Source organism: Protopterus annectens, chromosome 16.part0 (assembly GCF_019279795.1).
Source record: "Protopterus annectens isolate FY-2018-M chromosome 16.part0, PAN1.0, whole genome shotgun sequence".
Lineage (NCBI taxonomy): Eukaryota > Metazoa > Chordata > Ceratodontiformes > Protopteridae > Protopterus > Protopterus annectens.
This window is the reverse complement of record NC_056750.1, coordinates 699,776,874-699,800,747: the sequence shown is the minus strand read 5'-3', so window position 1 is coordinate 699,800,747 and position 23,874 is coordinate 699,776,874. Positions and strand designations below refer to the sequence as shown.

At 38.0% G+C, this 23,874-nt stretch overlaps 1 protein-coding gene across 1 annotated transcript in view; it reads left to right on the top strand.

The window, feature by feature from the left end:
• The first annotated feature begins 829 nt into the window (after nucleotides 1-829).
• The window catches only part of CARMIL3 (capping protein regulator and myosin 1 linker 3), a 3,552,770-nt gene continuing 3,529,725 nt past the window's right edge, over nucleotides 830-23,874 (top strand). The window contains exon 1 of the mRNA XM_044058175.1: nucleotides 830-1,233. Coding sequence (XP_043914110.1) covers nucleotides 1,179-1,233 — 55 coding nt within the window. The 5' untranslated portion in view covers nucleotides 830-1,178. The remainder of the gene's footprint in view (nucleotides 1,234-23,874) is intronic.

Here is a 23,874-nt window from a genome sequence, read left to right as displayed (position 1 = left end):
AAAGTGTATTGCAAGTTCTTATCCTTGGGAAAAAAATCATCTTTATGCCAGCATTACACAGCTGAGGTCAGAGAGGCCAGTATATTAGGTACAAGAAAGATGAAATAATCTGGGTTGTCGCAGATGGCATATATGACTCCTTTTTTCATGTGTAAATCGAGGTGTTGTTTGAGCTACAAGCCCACCTATCGATTTCTTGGCATTAAAATGATAGCAACGATCCTTAAAAAATGCGTGGGTGTGGGGTGGGGGGTGATGGGGCGGTCCAAAATGATGAGCTCCGTCTTATTTTTTAAACAGGACATCCTCAGGTACTAAATCCCATGTTTGGGTTTACTTTACTCATTCAGTAATGCAGGCACCTCAAACGGGTCCAACTCCATGAAGAAAACCGGAATCTGTGGGGAGCATTTTTTAAATTTAGGGCCAGAATAACACTGTATACATAAATCAAGGCTGTTAAAAAGCACGACTGCAAGTCTACGAGATGATTTTAAGAACCACGTCCTGGGATGTATTTTAGCTGCTCTCCCTGATCTGCAGATCTGTAAAATATTTTCATAACACTTTTGAATGTAGCTTTTGCTGTTCTGCCCACCTTATCGTGAGTTTGTGCGTGACACAGTGTGTGGGAAATGTGTGTAAATAAACGCGGTACTTTTGCAAATTGCTGTAAATTAAATATTTTTTTTCCACAGCACAGTCCTGTGCAAAGCGGGACAGCGTAAACGCAACATGCTCTTAAGGGAGCAGGTGCAAGGCTCCCAGCTGGAACTGCAGTAGGCGCCCCCTCCCATATCTGTCTGAGAGCGCCGCTGTCGTACCATTAAATGTTACTGCATTATGAGAGAGAAGGCAGGCTGCAGGAGAAAGGCAGGCTTTAGCATGGTTTTTCTTTTCCTTCCTGCCTAAAGCCTTGCAACCCATCATCTTCTACTAGTGTCTAGTCATCTGCACAGTAGCAAGCTGCCGGTTCTGCTCACGGGCTCTTAACTAAATCAAAAAGCACCACCCAAGGGGGTCGCAAGGAGAGACTGCAAGGAAATAGCAGTAAGCTCAGTGTGTAACCCGCTCACTCTGCGCAGTTGTAAAGCGACCGGCCAGTAACAGTACTGTCAGCTCTAGCATGAGTGGATCTTCCTTCATTTCAGTGTACATCAGGGGTACAAGAAACAGCCATGGCCAGCCATTCCAGCAGTGACGACCTCAGCAGCATCCCCAAAGCTTTCCAAGGTAAGGCGAAGTGGGCGGGGGCAAGGGGAAGGTGTAAGGGGGTACCTGCGCATCTCTATCCCTCACTCAGACCCATCACACCAAGTGCCCGCCTGTTGTAGGGGGTGTGCTTAACATAGCTACTTTAGCCAGCCCCTCCCGCACCTTTTCATAAATAAAGCCTGGTTGTCGCATATATTATTACTGTTTGGAACTTTAAATGTGCATAGCTGGAAATAGGATTTACATTACCCCCCCCCCCAAGTTATCTTGATGAATGAAGACATCTGAAGGATTCTGTTTGTTGTAAACATAATAAATAAACCTGCTTTGTTGGTTATACTGCTGCATTAATTGCATTAATGTTAATTCCATACATATTTATTATGAGCTGTCACACTATTCTTAAATTAACGCCCAGAGAAACCCAGTTAGTGGTAGAACATCTAAGTTTGTGTTTCACATTCGTGGGCAATGTCATTTTGGTGTTCCAGCTGTTTACCCTTGGCATCTCTGCTTCTGTATACTGCTTGAAGATTTAAGAGCAAATGCATCCGTAAACTAAGCAGGTGAAACGTTCTCAAAAAAAAAAAACTCACTGGAAGAACACATTTAAATATAACTTAACGACAGTGGTGCTGGCGTGACCGTTTCTGGTGGTTGTTTGTGAAGGGGCGAGTATACAGAAAAGCATGTCAATATGTACCCTTTCCACCTTGGGACTTGTAGCTTCAGCCTCTGAAAATACGGTCTACTGAAAACGCACGTGACTGAGGGTTTTTGATGACCACTGGTGGTCTTTCTTGGCATTTTTTTTCAGAACTAACATGGCTTATCAAGAGCCAAGTGCAGTTTTTCTTGTCCTGATGTCTGGAAAGATACAGTCTGTGCAAGGCCACATAGTTCTGTGTAGATAGTTTTTTTCTCATAATTCTGACCAACCAGAAAATAAATGCCAATGGCCTGCCTAGAAAAACCTGCTTCCTAGTATTCATGTGTGGATGGCAGTTAGATGCATGTGCAGTTTTTTGAATTTCAGCTGGAGAAAGGCTTGTGAGTTGAATATCTTGAATATCTCCATCTGCAGTTTTGACTGGTATTTATTTAATCCAATAATTTTGCTGCTGAGCCTTTTTAATTATAAATTTCTATACATAGATTATCCTAGATTGCTACCATTCTGTAACCCTGTCATCTAAATAGAAATGTTATATTTTTAAAAGTTGGTTTTCTTTTAGTTTTGCTTTCCTTTCACTTCAAAATTCAGAAGTAGTGTATGTTATAATATAATTCCTGAAGAGTTTGAAAATAGCTCATGCAATTGGTTGACATGGTAGGAATAGTCCAAACAAAGGCTATTATCAAAAGTCAGACACACAAGATTTTTTTCTGCTGCAAGAATTAATGTGCATGTTCATAAAATCCATACAAACAAAAAAAAATGCTGTGTAAAGTCACACACACAAATGTAAGCGCTTCAGTGAAAGTGGCATAGTTATATAGTATATGTAAGAACATAATGAGAGCCCAGATTTTTATTTTAAGGCTGCTCTGTGGTTGAAATAACTGTTAATATGTTTTCTTTGTGTTATTTAGTCTTCGAGGATGGATCACAGTACATCTACTATAGAATAGGTCTTTTAATCCACATTTGCAATAGGAATCAGTCAATACAATGTGTAAACACTTACTTATTCGCTGTATGCTTTCTGTTAGCTGGAAGTCACATGAAGTTGTTAATATGAAGATCTGTTTTCATTGGGCTTCTTGGGAGCATTCTGATGGTTAAGTGTTCTAATGTTCATAGTTATACTGGAAAAAAAATAGAATTTGCAGATGTAAATACAGAAAGTTAATTTATATTAGCTATACCACCAAGCATATGTGCCCAATATCATACATATTTATATTTAATGCATTGTTCTGGCATATGCTTTTTGAAGAGTCATAATCCATCTGTTATCTGCAGAAGTACTTTTTGTGTAGCATTTAGGGCTGTCTTTGGCGCACTTACAAGTGTCTGTGTATTATTTGTGTGTGTGTGAGGGATATATATATAGATACATTGGTATAAGAACATGAAACAAATTATGGGATAGCCGTGTTTTTCCATTTGTCTGCTGTTACCAAATGTTTCAGAACTAGTCTGCTACCAATGTGGTAGTTTTTAGTTTTGATAATCTTTAACCCATTGTAATTTATCATACTCATTTGTCATTCATTGCCTTATTAAATTTGTGAGGGTATGAAAAAATGCCACGTAGTAATCTTAGACTACCCTTGCATGGACATAAGAAATGGATAGAAGTCAAGTCATCCATTTACTTTTCAGCATGGCTTGAGAAGATAGATAAAACCATTATGTGATAGGAGATATCATACATGTGAACTTTTACTGAGTTGTTGCTAGGAAGCTTGAAGAAGAGGTGATATCACCACCACTGGTGAATGGTGAATGGTGTGGTAATTTCAACTTTGTTTGAGACTGTAAGCACAAGGACTTTACATAATAGATCAACAGTAATCTATACATTAAAATAGCACAACAAATAATAGCAACATTAGGTAAAATAAACAAAAGCTCATTCAGAGTGGTACTACAGCCTATGGGCTGGGCAAATGGCATAGTATTACAAATATTTGGTGTGCTTAGAACAAGTTTCCTGCATTGCATTGAACCCATGTCTTTTCATTCCATCTGTGGTTGGCCAACCAAGTGTCAAATGTTTGAGTGATCACACCAGGTGACATGTGACACCACTGAATCACTGGTCGAGACAACAGGTTGGAAGACCTCATCCAATGCATTTCCAAATACATGGGTAGCAAGCCAATTAAGTGGCACTCAAATCCTGTCATAATACAGTGGAATTTTATTAAAATGCTGTCAATTCCTCATCTGCTCTAAAGTTAATGACCACCGGGATGAGCTGCATAGGAGACACGCACAGTGAGGTGAGGAGAGAGCCACTGAACTTCTGTAGGGGCATCCTCATACTACTGAGTGAATGAAAATGAGGTAGCACCTGTACCTTGGGCTTTTAGCAACTGTATTCTCAAAAGAGTTGGCACATCCAAAATGTATATTTTTTAGTTCTGTGGTTGAACACTTGAGAATGACTGGCCTACCCCTGGACTTGCTGTGGCCTTTGGCTGCTGAATCTCAGAATACCCAGGGGTGCCAGAGCGACAATCATATTTGACCGGAGTATAGCCAAACTTATTGTGAACCAACATGTCATTAAGATACAGCACCCATGACGAAACCTGTGGGTCCCACAACTCGCTCTGTTTAAATATGGCATACATAGGTGCATCTCATAAAATAGACAATGGCCAAGGTCTGTGATCTTTGTGATGTTTCATCCCAGACAGTTTCTACAGAGAACTGGTTTTGACCAAGTTCAATATCCCAGGAGGATCCCAAAAAAGGCAGCACAAATGCCTTGACCTATGTTTTTGAGGGCATCCAGCTACAACATAATTGGACTACTGCACAAATCATCTTTGATGGGCATGCTAGATGCAGGGCCAATAACTGGTCCTTGTTATATACACAACATTCCCATATCAACTATAGAAAGACAACCAGAAGTAAATAAAAGAATAACATTTGAAATGGACAGGTAAATAAAACTGTAAAACAAATTAAGGTATAAGAATAACAATTTAAAGTAGTCTAGTGAACTCAAAGTACTGAAATCAACAATAAAAATTGGTTAGTCAAAGGAAATATATAGTAGTTAGTCTTACAAAAGATAAGCAAATCAGAAAAAAAATGCTAACAGTACAGCAGCAAAATTAATCCATCCATCCATCCATCCATCCATCCATCCATCCATCCATCCTCAACCCCTTTTTCCCATTTAATACATGAGGTCAGGGTGTCACTTTAACAGTGTCAATCATCTCAAGCCAAGGTTTACACCGCCAGGTGGCTAGCCCTGCCACGGTAGCAAAATGAATAACCAAACTAAACTGAACCAAATAACTAAACTACTAGAAGGGTTATGAAAGTGAAAGCCAACATGCAAAATGGAAAAGATTAGCATGTAGACCAGGGATTGATGGCTGGAATGAAAGTTACTGTAGAAAGCAGAAATCTGCTAGTGAGCATCCGTAACAGCAGTATCTGCAATCATGTTAATAGCCATTCACAAATTATGGTGGCTTAAATGATAGCTGGTCAGTGTTTGTTTGCAATGAACTGCGACAAAGAGGTAATATAGCCCTTTGCTACAGTTTAGCAAAGGTGTTTGATAAAGGGCTATTATGGAGATATGTAATAGGTCTTTGTCCAGCTTAAAGATTATTTTTTTCAGTGTTAGTGAACTCTGCTTGCTAAATTTTAGCACTGCTGTTCAGTTGCTGGTTGATCAAAGAACTGCTCTGTATATGCTGTGTATATGGATCCTTGCTTTGCTTTGCTGCAGACTGTTTTTGGGGTGTCTTTAATTGTGAGAGGACTTTTTGGCCCTCATTTTCACACTAAGTAGGAAGCCATTAAATGAGGCACGGTCTAGTGTACCAAGCATATAATCAACTGTACAGACTTTAAGCTGCAACCAAACATTATTTTTACAGAAGACTGAACAAGAAATCCAAAACATCTTCAGCGAAAAAAGTTGAAATATAGTTAGTCAGATATTAGCTCTGAATAACCAGTACACAAATTAATCACACTCAGCTAAGAAGAACATTGAACACAGTTTGAAAAGACTACCATACTATGAATGATACCTGAACAATCTCGCCATCTTGCCCATGCACACTAACCCTTGCCCCTCAGTTACCATTGGTGGCAAAATAAATCTAAGGAATGCAACATAAAAGATTACAATAGTGAAAGAGCATATTTGCTAGACAGTGGTTAGCAAATCATGTTAGCAACAAGTCCTAGAAACCATTCATTGTTGATAAAATATTCTAAACAAGAATGCTAAAATGTCTAACATTTAAATACAACAGCTGAGAAACAGGTTTACTTTTTTAGCATTCTATAGAAATAAAACATTTACTGTAGCCTGTTAGAGTTGTTCATGTTTTTCAGTGCTACGATTTTTGTATAAAGAAGTTACTGTATTTTTCCAGTTTCTTTCAGCTGGCTTGTTTCAAGGCTATAAATTGAAGTATGGCATTTAAAGGTAAGCTGGATCAATGAAACGTTTTTGTACAATGATCCCTCTGGCAGGGCTGGCCTTTGGTCAGCTGGTGCCCTAGGCAAAAGGACTCTGCACTGAACCCCAACACCACCCGGCGCCCCCATCCTGGTCTACCTACATCATCCAGATTATTTTTTTTCTTCATTTTTCTCAAGTTGGTCTTACTCTTCAGTTTTTACTACATTCATTCAACACATTTTAAGGAAACCATTTCTTTACTAGAAAAAATAAATAAATAGTGGAAAAGTGCCCCTGCTAGAGTGCCCCCTGGATTGATTAGGCACACCTTCAGAATTAAATGATACAGGATATGCCTTCCTGACTTTTGACACTCTGGCTAAAGTTTAAATTGCTGCCTGCCTTTATTCCTAGATCTTTAATGAGGGTGTTATCTTTTATGATTTAGCCATTTGTTTTTTTTATCATACTCCATCATTTTTGTCAAATCTCATAATGCTATATTTATGGCCATTGAAGGTAAGTTAATTACTACAACACCAACTCTTTCTTTTTGTAGACCATCTTGGAGACCTTCAGCATAATTTTTTTTCAAGTAAGTGTTACTTCCTTAACTGTCATTATCATAGCTGATTATATATACCATTTTCTAGCTTTTATATCTGAGATGAATATTCCAGAAAAGAAGTGGCTCCTGTGCAGAGCCCTTTGAGACACCACAGCTAAGCCCTGTGAGGGTAGGCAAGTAACTACTAGCCTAGACTTGTGTCCAATTCCTTAGCAAGGGTCTTACTCCTTAAATTATGTAAGGATTTACATTTATTATTTTGTTAATTATTTTGTTAAATGGGATAGGGTTGAATAATTTAGCAAGGTGAAGATAAGAAATATACACGTTGTCTGTCCTTTCTCCTCTGTGTGTTTATTCTAATGCCTATTATGTACATTTTGTAAAAATATCCAAAATGTAAATTAGTATGTACATTCTCTATCTCCTACTTTAACTGCGGTGGTGGTAGAGTTGTCGCCTCCCTGTAAGACGCTGTCCGGTTCGATTCTCAGCTACAGCATCTTCTGCGTGGAGACATGCATGAATGGCCGTACCTTAGTTGAAGGTTGTGCATCAGGGCTGGCAACTTGGCACATAAAAATCAACTGCCAGTCATTAGCAGACCGGAGTTTCGCTGTGGCGACCCCTAACCGGGAAAAGCCGAAAAGACACATTTATTCTCTACCTCCTACTGTGCCTCTTGCATCTATTTAATCTTCTTCTTCTTTCGGCTTTTCCTGGTTAGGGGTTGCCACAGCGGATCATCTGTTCATTCATGACTGGCAGTGGAGTTTTAGTGTCGAGTTGCCAGCCCGGCACCCAACCTTCCGCAGAAGGCATACACATGCTCACACACACACCTAGGTCAATTTAGAGTATCCAATCCACCTACAGCATGTCTTTGGGATATGGGAGGAAACCAGAGCACCCGGAGGAAACCCACGCGACCACAGGGAGGACATGCAGACTCCGCACAGAAGGCACCCCAGTCGAGAATCGAACCGTAGAACCTCTTGATGATATATGCTTACTGCTATTGACTTTTTAAACACTATTGAAGCTTTTCTCCCCGGGCCTCTGCTAAAAATAGGTTTTTGACCCAGTCGGACTTTCCCACTCACCAAATGTTAATCAGTCAATCAGTCAATAAATAAATAAGTATTGCTGGTATCACTTCAAAGGATGCTACAAGGTTCAAAAGACAAGGTATCTACTTAAGAAACCCGTTGTTTTGTACTTGACAGAAATAGGTCTCCTGCACCATTTTAAGTAAGCTCTTGGTTTAATTTCTCCAAGTCTTTTGGGCTTCTAATACTGTGACAGGAATGGAGCCCATTTCTAAGTCAAAATATGATTAAAGTTCATGAAATTAGTATTGTTTCAATCTTTGATGTTAGCCAAAAGTACTCTTTACAGCATGTGCAATGTGCCCAGAACTGACTCCTTCCGCAATTCATCCAGAGTTACATGCATCAGTTCTTCTTCTTCTTCTTTTTTCGGCTTTTCCCGGTTAGGGGTCGCCACAGCGGATCACCTTCTGCTCATGATTGGCAGTGGAGTTTTACGGTGTTGAGTTGCCAGCCCGGTGCCCAACCTTTCACAGAAAGCACACACACACACGCAGTCACACCTAGGGCCAATTTAGTGTGTCCAATCCACTTACAGCATGTCTTTGGGATGTGGGAGGAAACTGGAACACCCGGAGAAAACCCATGCGACCACAGGGAGGACATGCAGACTCCGCACAGAAGGCACCCCAACTGAGGATCGAATTGGAGTACCTCTTGCTGTGAGCTGACAAACTGATCTAAATATGACTGTAAATTCTTTTTAAGAGATCCATTGCTCCTACTACTATTGGAACTGTCTGGGTATCCTTCCAAATTGCCCTCATTTCTTCCTGCAAATCCTGGTATTTTATGACTTTATGTCAGTCTGTCCATAAAACAATATAATCCCTGGGTATAGCGGTTTCAGTGATTAATTCTATTGTTGTCTTTTTTCATGAACTACTATATCTGTTTTTTCTTGCATCCATTTTTTGAACTGTTGGTAATGGGTGATCCCATGTGATATAAACTTCATCATAGTCTATAATGCTTTGTGGCCCATGTTTCCAATGATTCTTGGCTACATAATATTATAATGTTTGCACAATCCCCAGTGCAACAGTCTTTATTCTGCCTTTCAGTATTCAGTCCTTCTGCCATTAGTGTATTACACCCAGCAACAAGTTGTGCAGCTGTTTCCAATACTGTTTTATAAAACCTACATATGTCTGTTTCTCTGACATGTTGAACGGACTTTGTAAACCAACATGTACATAGTCCTCTATGCTGGGCTGCCAGTATTAGCCTTTTATCTTTTGATTTAAATTTATCTTTCCTTAACCATTCCTGAGTTATATCCTGATTTACATAGGGTTTTCTGTACTTGCAACTATATTTATGTTTTTTTCCACATTTCTTACCTTCTTATCTGATCCTTCACCGTATATTCTTTCTTTAGTGTTTTGGCACATTCAGTTGCTGCCTGACTTTTATCTACTTCTTCTTTGACTGCCATTCCTGCTTGTTGCTGATATGCTTCTGCTAAACTAAGCAGGGAAGTCATCTTAGACTTGTTTCCTCATGTTTTAAAACTTTCACTGTGTTTGGATCTTGCAAGGACAGCAGCTGTGTATGCAGTCCTATGAGTGCAGATCTATACATATAATCAGTTCTGAGGCAACCTATACCGCTTTCCGAATGGGGAACATAGAATCTTGGTATGCACTGATTTTTATAAATCATTTGATATGCATGAAGCATTTTTCTTGTTTTCTTTTCCAACTGATGGAATATGTTTTGGGGTCAGTCAATCACCCCAGAAGTCTAAGTTAGAACAGAAAGAGCAAATTGGTTTATAGCTTGGACACTGTTCCTAGATGTAAGGACTATTTTCAGCATTAATGTTAGGCTTCCAAAATATTCCTTACTAAGTTTTATTTATATTTGTTCATGTTTTATTGTTGAATCCTAGATCACTTCCCAAGTATTTATACATTTCCCTTGCTTAAGTTCTTTTATATCACATTCCTGTCCCAGACTGATATTTTTTTTTCGGTGCTGCAACTTTCCTGCTTTAAAGGTTGCTTTTACACATTTATCAAGACCAAATTGCATTCTGGTCATCTGAAAATGTTTTGACCGCTTGCAGTTGTACTTTCAGTTCCTCATCTGATTAACTATACAGTTTTAAATCATCCACAAAAAAGAACATGAGAAGTCTTTATACTTTGTTGTTTTCTGGTAGCCAAATTATAGCCATGACCTAATCTGTTAAGCAGACAGCTTAATGGGTTAAGGGCAAGGCAAAAGAGCAATGGTGACAGAGAGACTCTCTGGAATATTCCCCTTTGGATTTTTATCCCTGAAATAATAATATGTCCTTTATCATGGCTTAACTGCAAAGTGGTTTGCCACTGTTTCATGGTCACTGTGATGTAGTTTAAAAGAGTAGGATGTATCTTATACGTTTGTAAGCACTCTTTTATCCATGAATGTGGGATACTGTCAAATGCCTTTTTGTAGTCAATCCATACCATACTTAGATTCTTCCCCCTTTTCACAATTCTCCACTATGACTTTATTTGACAACAAATGATCTTTTGTTCCGTATGACTTTCTTTTATTGCCCTTTTGTTCTATTGCCATAACTGAGTTTTCTTTTAATCGTCTATAAACTCTGTTGGCATCAGTTCCAGTGTATAGTTTATACATTGTCGGAAGGCAAGTTACTGGTCTATAATCTTTAGGGTAACTTGTAGGTTCACTCTTACATTGGAGCATTGTTTTTCCTATTGTTAGCCAGGTTGGTGTTTGTTCAAGGTGTGCATGTAAATAGTCCACACATGGCTAAATCTTTGTGCAGAGATGTTAATATTTTAACCAAAAGTTAGGTAATGCATCTCGGCCTGGGGTTTTCCAATTACAGGCTTTTCTTAACTTTGTTTCAATCTCTCTGGCTGTTAATTCATTCCATCTCATATCCTGTACCCTTGAACTTTTCTTTTCTTTTACTTCTTCTATCTATTTAGCATCTTTGTTATGTTCCACAGGATCTTCATAAATACTTCTCCAAAATGTATCTATTTCTTCTTTTTTTGGTGGTCTTTCAATTCCTTTTACCTTGTTTCCCAGTTTTCTATAAAAATTTTTGGGTCATCAATAAATTGCTTATTATGTACTTTATATGTGTATCTTATAAGTTTTTTCTGCCTGTGCTGATGTTTTTAGTTTATTATTTGCGATGGTGCATGATGAATCCTGATCCGTTATAATACTGTGCATTGCTTTTATCACATCTATCTTTCTGAGTATTTTTATTGATATGTTCCCTCTTCTATACTCTTCTAACAGTGACACTTCTTGTCTTAAGCTTTATGGGTTTCTCTACTCGATACTTCCATGATGGTATTCGATTTCTCCCCTTACTTTCCCATACTACCCTGTGTTCTTGTGATAGAATTTTATCTGTTATTAATTTAGCTGCACAGTAATATATTCTGTTTACTTCTATTATATTGCATGGATCTCTATGGTCAGTCCTAATTACTTTGTTCATTTGTTTTATCAAACGTCTAACTTTTTGGGTTTTATTGACCTTCTGCAGTTTATTTCTTTCACTGATCTTAATATGTCTTTCTATCTCTATTAAATCAAGCAACTTTTCCCTTTCTTTATTTTCTTTTAAACTGAGGCCACATTTTTTGTTCTCCATTTTCTGTGGGCATTCTATAGAAAGCTCTATAGCATCTTCCTGTGCACATTCTCTTCAATTTCATCCCATGTCATCCGTTGCTCTGTCATATGGGAAATCAGTAGGCTATCAGTCCTCATCACTGATTGCATCAGAGTTGCCACAGTTTCCTGTTCATTCCCTTGCTGTCCAGCTTCAAGTGAATGTTTATACTGGTTTCCTATGAAAGGATCCAAAATATTTTCATATGGCAACTGACCAGTTCCTTTCCATTCCACTGGTTTCTCTTTAATTTGGATGTCTATTGCTCTATCCTGCTGTGGTGCTTTCTGAGTTAGATTTTCTACACTGAATCCTTCACTTCACAGGTACTCCATAACCCCAGTTTCTGTTTATTAAACTTCTCCATTACTGATCTTCTTTTCTACTTTTCCTCTTTGTCTTCTTATTTTTTATTTATTGCAAAGTTTTCCATGTCTGGATTCTTTGCCTGTATTTCTCTTCATATATCTTTGGTGCTGCTCTTGTTGTATTGATTAGTTTTGCTTTCTCCTTTGCATAAACATTACACCGTATTAAATCTCTTTTTCTTTCCCATGTCCATATTTCTTCTTCAAATGTCTCCTGATCTTCCTGTTTCTCCTTACACTGGGGACTCGTTCCATTATGCTGTGATGTAACTTGTGTTAGACCTTCTATACCAAATCCTTCACTTCTCAGGCATTACATAATTTCAACTTCTATTTTTTTTAACTTCTACTTTACTAATCTTCTTTTCTACATTCCCTCTTTGTGATCTTATTTTCTTTATTGTGAAATTTTCCATATCTGGATGCCTTTGCCTGTATTTCTGTTTGATTATCCTTTGATTATCTTTGGGGCTGCCTTTTTTGTATTTATTAATTTGGCTTTTGACTTTGCATAAATATTGCACCATATCAAATCTCTCTCTTTCTTTCTCATGTCCATATTTCTTTTTTTATACTTTTCAAAAATCTCTAGGTTTTGTTGTTTATATTTTTACACTTCCTCAGATCAAAGTTTATTGATCTATATAGTGGTTTTCACAAATTTGTTGTATTTAACAAATACATTTTTATTTGAAGCTGCTAACAGTTTTTCTTGTGGAAGTATTTTTCTTTTCTCTAAATTTTCTTTTTAATTTTTTTTAGCTGTGTCTGAAATTCAATTCTTTTTTTTGCATAATACAATAAATACTTATTTCTCTTCTTATCTGCAGTATATATTATTTACTACAATATGTCAGAAAATGATGAAAATATTACCAGGTCCCACCACCACTAATACATGGTATTATGGCTGCTTACCAAAGCTTTCAAATTGAAAAAAAACTGGGCACAATCATCAAACAATGAAATAAACTTCCCCCTCTCATCACAGCCATAGCTGTTATATATGAATTTAAAAAGTCCTTAAATTACATTTGTTGAACTCATGGGTGTGCAACTGCAACCGTCCAGGTTAATACTAGGACCTCTCCCTTCTCTCACTCTATCTCCCTATTTCTGTAGTCATCAATCACACCTTCACCCCATACTTCTTCTCTCCTCACATCTCTTATAATTATACCTACCTGCATCTTACCCTTGCTGTACCTAATGACAGCTGCTATACTTTCTGTTGAAACTATTTTAAATTGCTGGTGCTATTATATAATTTTATGTCATATGTTAAATAATGCTTGTCATTAATGTACTGTAATGTGTGAATTTAAATTGAAGACTGTTATTGTGTGTGTAAGTCTTAATTGTAGAACTTTTCTCCCCAGGCCTCCGCTGAAAAAGGACCCATGTCCAGTTGGACCTTTTGGTAACCAAATGTAAAATAAATAAAATAAAATAAATAAATACTTATGCAATTAACTACATCATCAGAAATGTCATCAAACAGTGTAGCATATTCTGCAAGAAGTGCTCACTGAGCAAGTTTGCCAATAATTCTCCAGTGTTCAGCACTTTACCTCAAACAGAAATTGGTCCAAAAGATTTAATCTTATTACCAATCTATCTAACATAAGAATACAATTTCTTATAACAAGTGGTACTAACTAAATTATTTTCAAATATATTTTTGCTAATCTCAAAAAGGCATTTAACCTTCTTTAGACTAAGTTGTAGGCCCATTTTAAATCATTTCCCTTGACCCTTTTCCAAGGCCTAAATTTCCTTCTCTTTTCTTTTTCATAAGTTTAGTATGACCAGCATTCCACCATTGAGATATAGTCCTCAGTAAACTGTTACTGTCTTCTTACATCCAGATAAAAAACTTCACAAGTGTTTTCACAGTCCTGCCATTTATTCACATTATTTACCTTGTAGGAATTCAAATCCATAGAATTTATTTGATTAATAATGTTCAGATTGATCAGCTTAGACTTATCAAAAATATTCTTTTGTTGACTCATGAGAAAAGCTTTAGTTATTATATTAAATTCAAAAGCTGAGTGATCTGAATAATCTAATGGACACAGTTGGTTAATCTCAGAAATTTTATCTGGAATATTTGTAAGTAAGAGATCTAAGATATTATTTGATCTAGTAGGAAAATCAATCATCTGAGTCAAATTGTGAAACATACATGAATTGTAAAATTCATCCTCTAACATTGTGGATGTCATGCCATCAGGCCAACTGGTCCCTGGAAAGTTAAAGTCACCTAATATTATCAGGTTATCATAAGTCATAAACTTGATCAAGGCCTTGATGTACCAGAGAGGATCAGTGCTTGATAATGCAGGAATTTTATTACAAACTATCAAGTCCAGTGGAAGACCAGAGTCTGCAACTAATAATTACACAAAAAACAGTTCTGAATTATAATCCACTTCCAACACCCTAACATTTAGTCATCGAGCCACAAAAATTACCTCTCCTCCTCTCCCTCAGGCAGATAAAGAATTGGTATCCACAAGACTGTATTCCTTCACTAATTCCATGATTCAGAAATTACAACCAAGTTGTAATTATTTACTGAACTAACTACATTTAGTTCATATACTTTATTAGTCAGACCTAGAGCATTAGCATGATACACTTTTTAGTAACTTGGGGTGTTTAGCGTGGTTATAACTGACCTTAATTCCTGAGTAAAATCCAAAACATTTTTCACAATATTAACCAATTTCAAGTTCAACAATTTACCACCCAAATCATTTATACAATACCTATCTTGACCAAATAAACTTGTGTTCTTCACAAAATCATCCTTTTGAATACACCAGTTATGTAACCATTTACTGAACAGTGCTGCTTTTGTGAGATGATAATCTAGTTTCTGATGAATCATATTGATGGTGTGTTGAATGTGTATGTCAAATTTGAGTTGATTGTCTGTTGTGATCCCGATCAGATTTGCATGTGGGACAGCATCTATTTTTTATTTTGGGATAAAAGTATATTGAGTGTAGGAGCAGTTACGGTCCGGGAATGGAAGACCATATTTTTGCTTTTATTTCACTGCAGACGTGGAGCCAATTTTTGACTGAACTGCATGTGTCTCGTGTAAGTTTTTGCAGCTTATGTATCGAGGGGGGCTGGGCATATGAGAGTGATGTCATTGTCATATTAAATTATTTCTAATGGATCTGTGGCTATGTGGAGCTTGTTGATGAAGATGTTGAAGAGAAGTGGTCCTAGTCTTGATCCTTGTGGGACTCCTTTGTCAAAAGGAAGAAATGCTGAGTGAGTGGATTTTGATTTGACTGTTTGGGTTCTATTATTTAGGTAGCTTTTGAATCATATGACATTTTTTGGGATACATGTTAAGATCTTCAAGATCTGTAGTGGTTTAAGGTGGGGGACAGTATTGAAGGCTTTTACTAGATCAAAGAAAGTTGAGGAGAGTAGTTGGTTACTGTCACAATGAGTACTAATAATTTTTAGCAAGGAAATGCTATAACTGTACTAAGACCTGGGTGAAATCCAGGCTGGGAGTTGGTCAGTAGTTTATTATTTAGAAGATGTTTAGAACTTGTTTATGTATGTATCTTTCTAAGATTTTAGAGAGAGGGTGAGAATAGCAATAAGTCTATAGTTCAATTGTATTGATGAGACAACTTTGTTTAGTGGAGTAATATAGCACAGTTTCCAGATACTAAGGACATGTGATTCATTTATACACTTGTTGCTTAGTGTGGAGCCTGGACTAGTGACAGACTCAATTGCTGTTTTTATATATTCAGCTGGTAGTATATCTGAAGATAGTGTTGTAGTTTTAAGCTTTAGCAGGAGTTTTTTTATGGTGGTTGTGGTTATAATGTGAATCTGAAAAGTGTCTTGATTATTGCTAGTGAAGTGAGGAAGGGTGAGCTGAGGCAGGAGGAGTACTTAGTGGTAGGGTAGCTGCATTAATGAAGCATGAGCTGAAAGCTGCAGCAGTTTCATTTACTGATTGATCGGCAGTGAGTTTGTCTGATGGATTTTGCCAGATTTGATTAGCGTTTTGATACTGACTTAGAATACTCTATATTTAGTGTTTGCTTTGCTAATATTATTTTCTGTCCTTATTTACATACCCTTTGCTTTGTTTCTAAGTGGTCTACATTATTAGTATGTGGTCAATTATCTATTTTTGTGCTACAGTTGCCATACATTTTCTGTTTCTTAAATAAGTTTCTTTGTAAAAGAAATCAAGGAGGGTGCTGGTCTTGTCTTTAGGATTACTTTTCTTATTGGGCCTGCTTGTATATTATTCAGAGTAGAAGTTACGTCAGCTAATGGGAGATTTTTGAGGATTTGCCAGTTGCAATGTTTCAGAATACCCTAAAACATCTCAATTAGTCTTTATGTTGTGGGCAAAGTTATACTATGGGAGAGGTTTTGAGCTTGAGTGGGATCTGATCATGTAGTTACGATGATGTAGGATGTCTGGTAACACACCAGACTGTTGTAGTTTTTCTGAATTTGTAGTTAATATTCCATCTAGAATAGCGACTTTATTAGTTGATGTATGGATTCTGATAGGGTGCTGTATCAACTGTGTAAAAGTGCATAGGTTCATACTACTTTGTTTGTCAGTATCACCTATTGTGATTATTTCAGGTTGTATCCTTAGAGATACCCAATTTAATATGTCTTCGAGTAAGGAAGAATTACTGTTTTGGTTATTATGTAGTTGTATGTTTAGTGCTATATGCATATGGCTTTATGTGGATTACAATGAAGGAATGAAAAAAGAATCATATAATATTTGTGTAGAAATGTCTCAGTAAATATTTCTGTACACTTGAAAGACTACATAAAATGTTTCCCAAAGTGAATAGGATTTGTTGGAGATGTAACCAAGTGGAAACTGGCAACAGATGTTTTGGACCTGCTCAAAGTTAAATAGATTTAAGAGTAAAGTACAGGATTTCATAATAAAGCTCTTGGGATATGCATGGCAGTTACAGCAACCAAACTTTTATTTAAGTTGGGTAGAACAGAACAAAGATATGTAAAAGGCAATAATACACTTGACAGTGCTGATAGCTGAAAAAGTTATAACTAAAACAATGGAAAAATCCAGAGAAACCTAAAATAAACTTAGAATTTTGCTAAATGACTTGAAGGGCTTTGAACTTCAGTAACATGAAGCAAAAGTAAATAATTTATACCAAAACAAATGAAAGAGGTGGGTTGATGCAGAGACACAATTGTTGGACTGAGCACTAAAGATATGTGATTGCAATATAAACTCATTGCCAATGAGGAAAGACAACAGAAGATGAAGCCACGTAGAAAAGTATTCATTTGGGAGAAATGAGGGAATTCCACGTTAAAAATGTAATTAAAAATTATAAACCCTGGTTCTGGACTGGATCTAATGCATGACTAGGCATAATTCTCTTCCCAGTGTTAGGAAGGGCTCTAGCCACCAAAGTACACAGTGTAAGCACCATGCATGGCAGACTGAACAAACTATCTTATCTTGTTGCACTAAATGAAGTAGTTGTTTAATGTATATATATATATATATATATATATATATATATATCTATATATATATATATCTATATCTATATATATATATATATATATATATATATATATATATATATACACATGTTGGTATATTTTTCCCTTCTGTCATGCTGGATTTGAGCCCATTCATTCCCTGGAGGTGGGGAACTATGGATTCTCTAGGGTGAGAGCCATCCAGAGGGTCTGTTATCCTGGCAGACATCAGGAAGTTTGCATCCCACTAACTGAAGACATTGTGTCTGTTCTACTTCTTCTTCCAATGCTGGTGATGTGTGCATGCAGTTTCCTTCACATTCACAGTAAAAGGCTGCCATCACCAACTTTGAGAGCGTATCCATACCACTGCCGTGGTTGCCCCCGCCCCACTCTAGACTTCCCACCAGTGTGAGGTCTGCCTTTCTGGAGTGGCATGGAAAACCAGAGCCACTGATCCTCCCCTCCCAGGATAAGCATACCAATGCTCCCTGCTTTTTTCAGCTGCTCCTGTTAGAGGTTGACACCTTAAATCATCTGTTTCCATTTTTTCCTGTCTTCTGCATCTTGCTCTGTCACACCAACCCACATCCATAAACTTTATCTTAGGGCTTCCTCTTTTCATTTACCTGGCAGCTCCATCCTTAGCATCCTTTTCTCAATATACCCAGCATCTCTCCTCAGCACATTTGTAAACCAGCGCAATCTAGCCTCTCTGCCTGTCTTCAAACCATCCAACCTAAGTTGACCCTCTAATATACTCATTTCTAATCTTGTCCATTCTCGTCACATCCAATTCAAATCTTAACATCTTTAAATCTACCACCTCCAGCTCTGACTCCTGTCTTTTCATCAGTGCCACCATCTTCAACCCATATAACATAGCTAGTCTCATTGCCATCTTGTAGACCTTCCCTTTCACTCTTACTGGTACCCGTCTGACACAAATCACTCCTGACACTCTTCTCCACCCACCCCACTCTGCCTGCCCTCTCCTCTTCATCATTTTTTCCACACTCACCATTACTATGAACTACTGATCCCAAGTATTTAAATTTATCCACCTTTGCCAGCTCTACTCCCTGCATCCTCACTATTCCTCTGTCTTCCCTCTCATTCACACACATATATTCTGTCTTAGTCCTGCTGACCTTCATTCCTCTCCTCTCTAGAGCATATCTTCACCTCTCCAGGGTCTCCTCAACCTGTTCAAATGCTTCCCTGCCTGATTTATCAAATGTGTGAACCACAAATCACACTCAGATCACTTAGACTGCAGTCAGTATTGCATCCATCTGCATCACTAGAGCAGGCTAAAGGATTACAAATGTTTGATATTCAATAACTTGATATTCAATAACTGTTTGCTTTATAGAATATGACAGCTGAAATGAATATAGACTTACTTTCTAAGCTACCAGGAGCACATTTGAATGAACTAAATAGATTTTAAATGAGCTAAAAGGAATCTAATTTACAAGAAGTGCAAATTCTGTTCTAGGACATTGGAAATGAATGTACAAAAGACATTTGGTATATAGTGGAAGAAAAAGAGGGAGACTGTTCATACTCGGGGACGTTTTGATAAAAAGGTCATTATTAAAAACTTCACTGACTGCAAAGGAATTATTTCTACATAATGTAACACAGTATGCTAGAGATGTAAATGCGCAGCGTCCTTTGAGGCAAAAATTGTGCATACAAGCAAGGTTGTCATAAATATCCACACTACATCCCTCACACATACCACTGATCTCTCACACACAGATTCTCTTCTGTTAAGGCACTTAAAAGAAATCTTCCAGAATCTGAAAGACCTCCAAAGCTACCTAACAGCAACACTGCTCAAAACACATACCAAAAGAAACACCAAACTTCTCACATAAGCCTATACCCAATGATCATCCAAGAGCAAAGCCCATAAGGGAAGCATATATTTTAGCTAATACCCTTGTCATTGGGGACAACATTGTGTGACACACAGATGCCTTGTCATTGGGGACAGCATTGTGTGATACACAGATGCCTCACGCACCAGGTTAAACAAAGAGAAGATAATGTTTAGTTGCCTGCCTGGTGCCAGGATCTGCAGTATCATGCATGCAGTCAAGTTGCTGCACCGCAGGCACCAATATGAGTCTGTTATAGCCCATGTGGGTGTAAATTACCTGAGATGTACTTCACTGAACTATATGAAAAGAGACATGATGGCCCTTTCATAATATGTGCCACAGACTGGTATGAGTCTTGCACTGAGCAGCATTCTACGTTCAACAAGGATGATGCAACAGTACAAATATAAAGTGATTGATTTTAGTAATTTGCTTAGTTTCTGGTGTCACTCCAGGGGGATCCAATGTCTGTCAGCATGGGACAATGTCTGTCAGCACTCCTCAGTCTGGAGAAGGTAAACATCTGTGCCATGACTGAGACTTGGTTTAAAGCTGTAGAGAGTATTTTGGCAGTCCAAGGCTACAATGCCTTCCACACATTTAGACTTACAACAGCACAGACTGGGGCCAAATATGGAGGTGTCTAGCTCTATGTTATCAACAAGCATACCTCCAGGTTAGTTATACAGGATGATACCATGGAGCTCATTCATGTGCTAGTCACCACAGCTAAGGTCCCTCACGGTATGATGGCTATCTACAAGTCACCATCGATGCCCCTAGAGTCTCACAACTCTTACCTAAACCTGCTAGAGGTGCTCACTATCCAAACAAACATGCTATTCATCCGTGATTTTAACTACCTACCTATAGACTGGGAAACATACACTGCCTCAAACTCAAAAAGCCACTACGCTTCCAGGACTTCAGTAAAACAAATACCCTGAAACAAATAGTGCACAGTGAAATCACAGGTTCAAACATACTGAATCTGGTACTCACAAAGATGGGAGAGCAGTGCAATCCCTCCCCCGCCCCCGTGTCAAGTCCACACTTGTAAGGTCAAATCAAAAAGCTGTCTCTTTGAAGTAAAAATCAACTTGGGAAACCCAGTTAAACTACTAACAGTTAAGAACTATTTTAAGGCAAATGACATCCAATTAAGGGATAGTTTGTCAAAATTCAAGACTTCCCCTATCCCTGAGACCACAGCTACTCATGCAGAATTATTCACAGAGTTCCTATACAAACATGTGAATGCCTGCATAGAGGCTGCTGTACCTACCAGAAATATCCATAAGAAACAGTAAAAAAAACACTGGTGGAATCCTCACCTAGGCAGGGTATATAATAAAAGAAAAAAATCTCATGGCGAAAATCAGGAAGAGCAACTCCCTAACAAGGCAAAGTATGAGGTCAGAATAGCCTTGCAGGCTGAGGACAATTACAAGGCTTCTTCAGCTATGTCTGGAACCTTAAAGGTAACACACAGCAGTGTGCTGAACTGGTGGCAAACTGTACCACCTTCACTGATCAGGGTAACATAGCATATTTACAGGCTGATAAATTTAGCTCAGGCTTGACCCCCCACTTTCCCCAGCTCCTCTGACTGAAATACCCTGCAACATACTTCCCTGAACTATTAGTAGGGACCAGCACTCACTAAAGCCAAGAACACCATTTCTATGGGTCCCGACAACATCACCAGTTGTCTCTTGAACAGTCTAAAGCATGACCTATCAGGACTGTTTGAGGCACTGTTCAACTACAACCTCAAAACATGCTACATTCCAAGAGAAAGGAGCACTGCAGCACTCATTCCCCACCACAAAGGTGGACCATCAACTTACCCAGGGAGCTACAGTCCCATCAATCTGACGAGCTTAGTATGCTAAACCATGGAATTAATTATTATGGAAATGGATAAACTAGGAATTGGCAATCTACAGACACAGGACCTATTGTTGTTTGGCTTTGTTAAGGGAAGATCTTTCCTACTTAACTTGGTAGGCTTCATTGGGATAGTCACCAAGGCAATGGATGAGGTTAAAACAATGCATACTGCATTGCTTGACCTGGTCAAGGCATTCAATAAAATACCCCACAAAGGCATTGTTGACAAGCTCTCTGAGTTAGGCATAAATCCCTACATAATTTACTGGACTGCAAGCTGGCTCACAGACAGGAACCAGGAGACCAGTCACCAGGGGAGTACCCCAGGTCTCAGTGCTGTGCTGCTCCTGTTTGGCATTTACTTCTTGGAAGTCAAGGCTAATGTTTAATGTCTCTGGCTCACCAAGTTTGCAGATGACTGTAACTTGGGAGCTATTATAGATTTCCCCCAAGACACCAACATCTTGCAAGAGTGTTTAACACAGACAGATGACTGGTGCCAAAGATATTGCCTAAAACTCAATGCCAAAAAATACATTATAATGCCCTTTGGGAAACTGTTAACCCAAGTTAATTACTTCATCAATAAAGCATCCCAAGAGCTGACCCAGTAGTAAGGGATCTGGGAACATATGTAGACAGATATTTGGCCTTTAACCAACACATAGCTAAGATAGTAAGAAAATCATTCTATGCTGTCCAGTTTATAGGTTAGGGTATGGCATTCAGGTCCTAGGAAGTTATTGTACTACTCTACCTGTCCTTTATTAGACCTTTCATTGAGTATAATGCCCCCTTTGGCATGTACCAGGCCAGACACCTGCAACAGTTGGAATGCCCACAAATGTTTCTCACCAGAAGAATTCGAGAAATGAATACCCTGTCCTACACTGATCACCCAAAGTATTCAGTCTCCTACAGACTGCTGAGAGGGGATCTTTGTCTGGCCTACAGGTCTTCCTCAGACCCAAGTAGACATCTTCCACAAACTAAGAACCACAATCAAGAAATGAGTGGACCCGGACCACAGAAATCAACCAAGCAAGTTTAATGCCACAAAATCCAACAAACTAGGTTAAATAAACAAGGTTTAAGCGCTTTCGTCAAAGTGTATCATAGACTTCCTCAGAAACATTTGAATTCAACCAAGTATAACATTTAAATATCCCACCCCAAGGTCACATGATACCCCTAATTGCTCAATTAATACAACAACCAATCCTTAAAGTCATATATACACACAAATACACCACTTAAAAGCAAAATATACTGTACTAAAATTATTCATTAATACATGAATAATTCATTACATAAAATATGTTCATTGAATAACTTTCATTAAGTAAAAACACTTCTAGACATCCCCCCTAAGTATACAAAAACCTGTTGGGAAAAATATAACGTGTAAAAAGTAAAAATCATAACACATATGAATGCAACCTGAGCACACTCATAATTGAAGCATAGTCATTTAACCCAGGATATACACAGGACCTAAGCCTGATTTGCCATTTAGGTTCTTTAAATTCAACCGGGTCATTCCATGGACCCCCCCCCCCAGTGTTCTGATGGATTATATCAATACCCATAAACTTAAAAAAATGGTCAGGATTACCAGAAATATGCTTAGCCAAAGCATTGTTAAGATTAGCCTTCCTAATGTCCAAAATGTGTTCGTATATCCGCTCTCTGAACTTTCTTTTAGTTTTACCTACATAGAAACAATTACATTGTTGACAGAGAGCCAAATAAACCAAATCCTAGGTATTACAATTACAGTGAAAAGGTGTCCTAATCCAGACACCATTCACATAGACCTTGTCCAATTCAGTAAGATGCTTACAATAAGAACAGAATCCCCATTTATGGGTGCCCCTTCTAGAGGAAACCAATGGTTCATTATAAACAGGGGATACCAAAATTTCTTTAAAACTCTGGCCTTTCCTGTAGACCACTTTTATACCACAAAGGAATATCTCCTTATATTCACTAAAACACGATAACATTTGCCAATGTGTGTTTAAAATCTGCCGAATAGACACACATTCTGGATTGTACTTAGTAATAAAAGACAAAAAATAATCTGGTTCACTCACAGTCGTGTTTCCTTCATTAGTGACCCTTGTAGAAAATTTGTCTCTAACCCCACTAAGCAAGGGTTTATAAAAAACAGCAGTCCTTTTCTGCTCAACCTCAGAAAATACACCCTCCAGCAAACTTTGGGGGTAACCCCTACTGTAAAACATGTCAGATAAGGTCCTAGCTTCCACTAAAAATGACTCATTTTCAGTGGTCATCCTCGTAAGCCAAACAAATTGAGCCTTCACAATACCCCTTTTCTGGTGTGGGGGGTGACAGCTATCAAAATGTAGAAAGCTGTTAGAATACGTGGGCTTTCTATATATATTGCTAACAAATCTTTTATTAGCAACATCCTTAGAAATCTTCACATCTAAATAAGAAATGCTCATTTTGCTGTATACAGAGGTACATTTTAGAAAACTAGTAGTTTG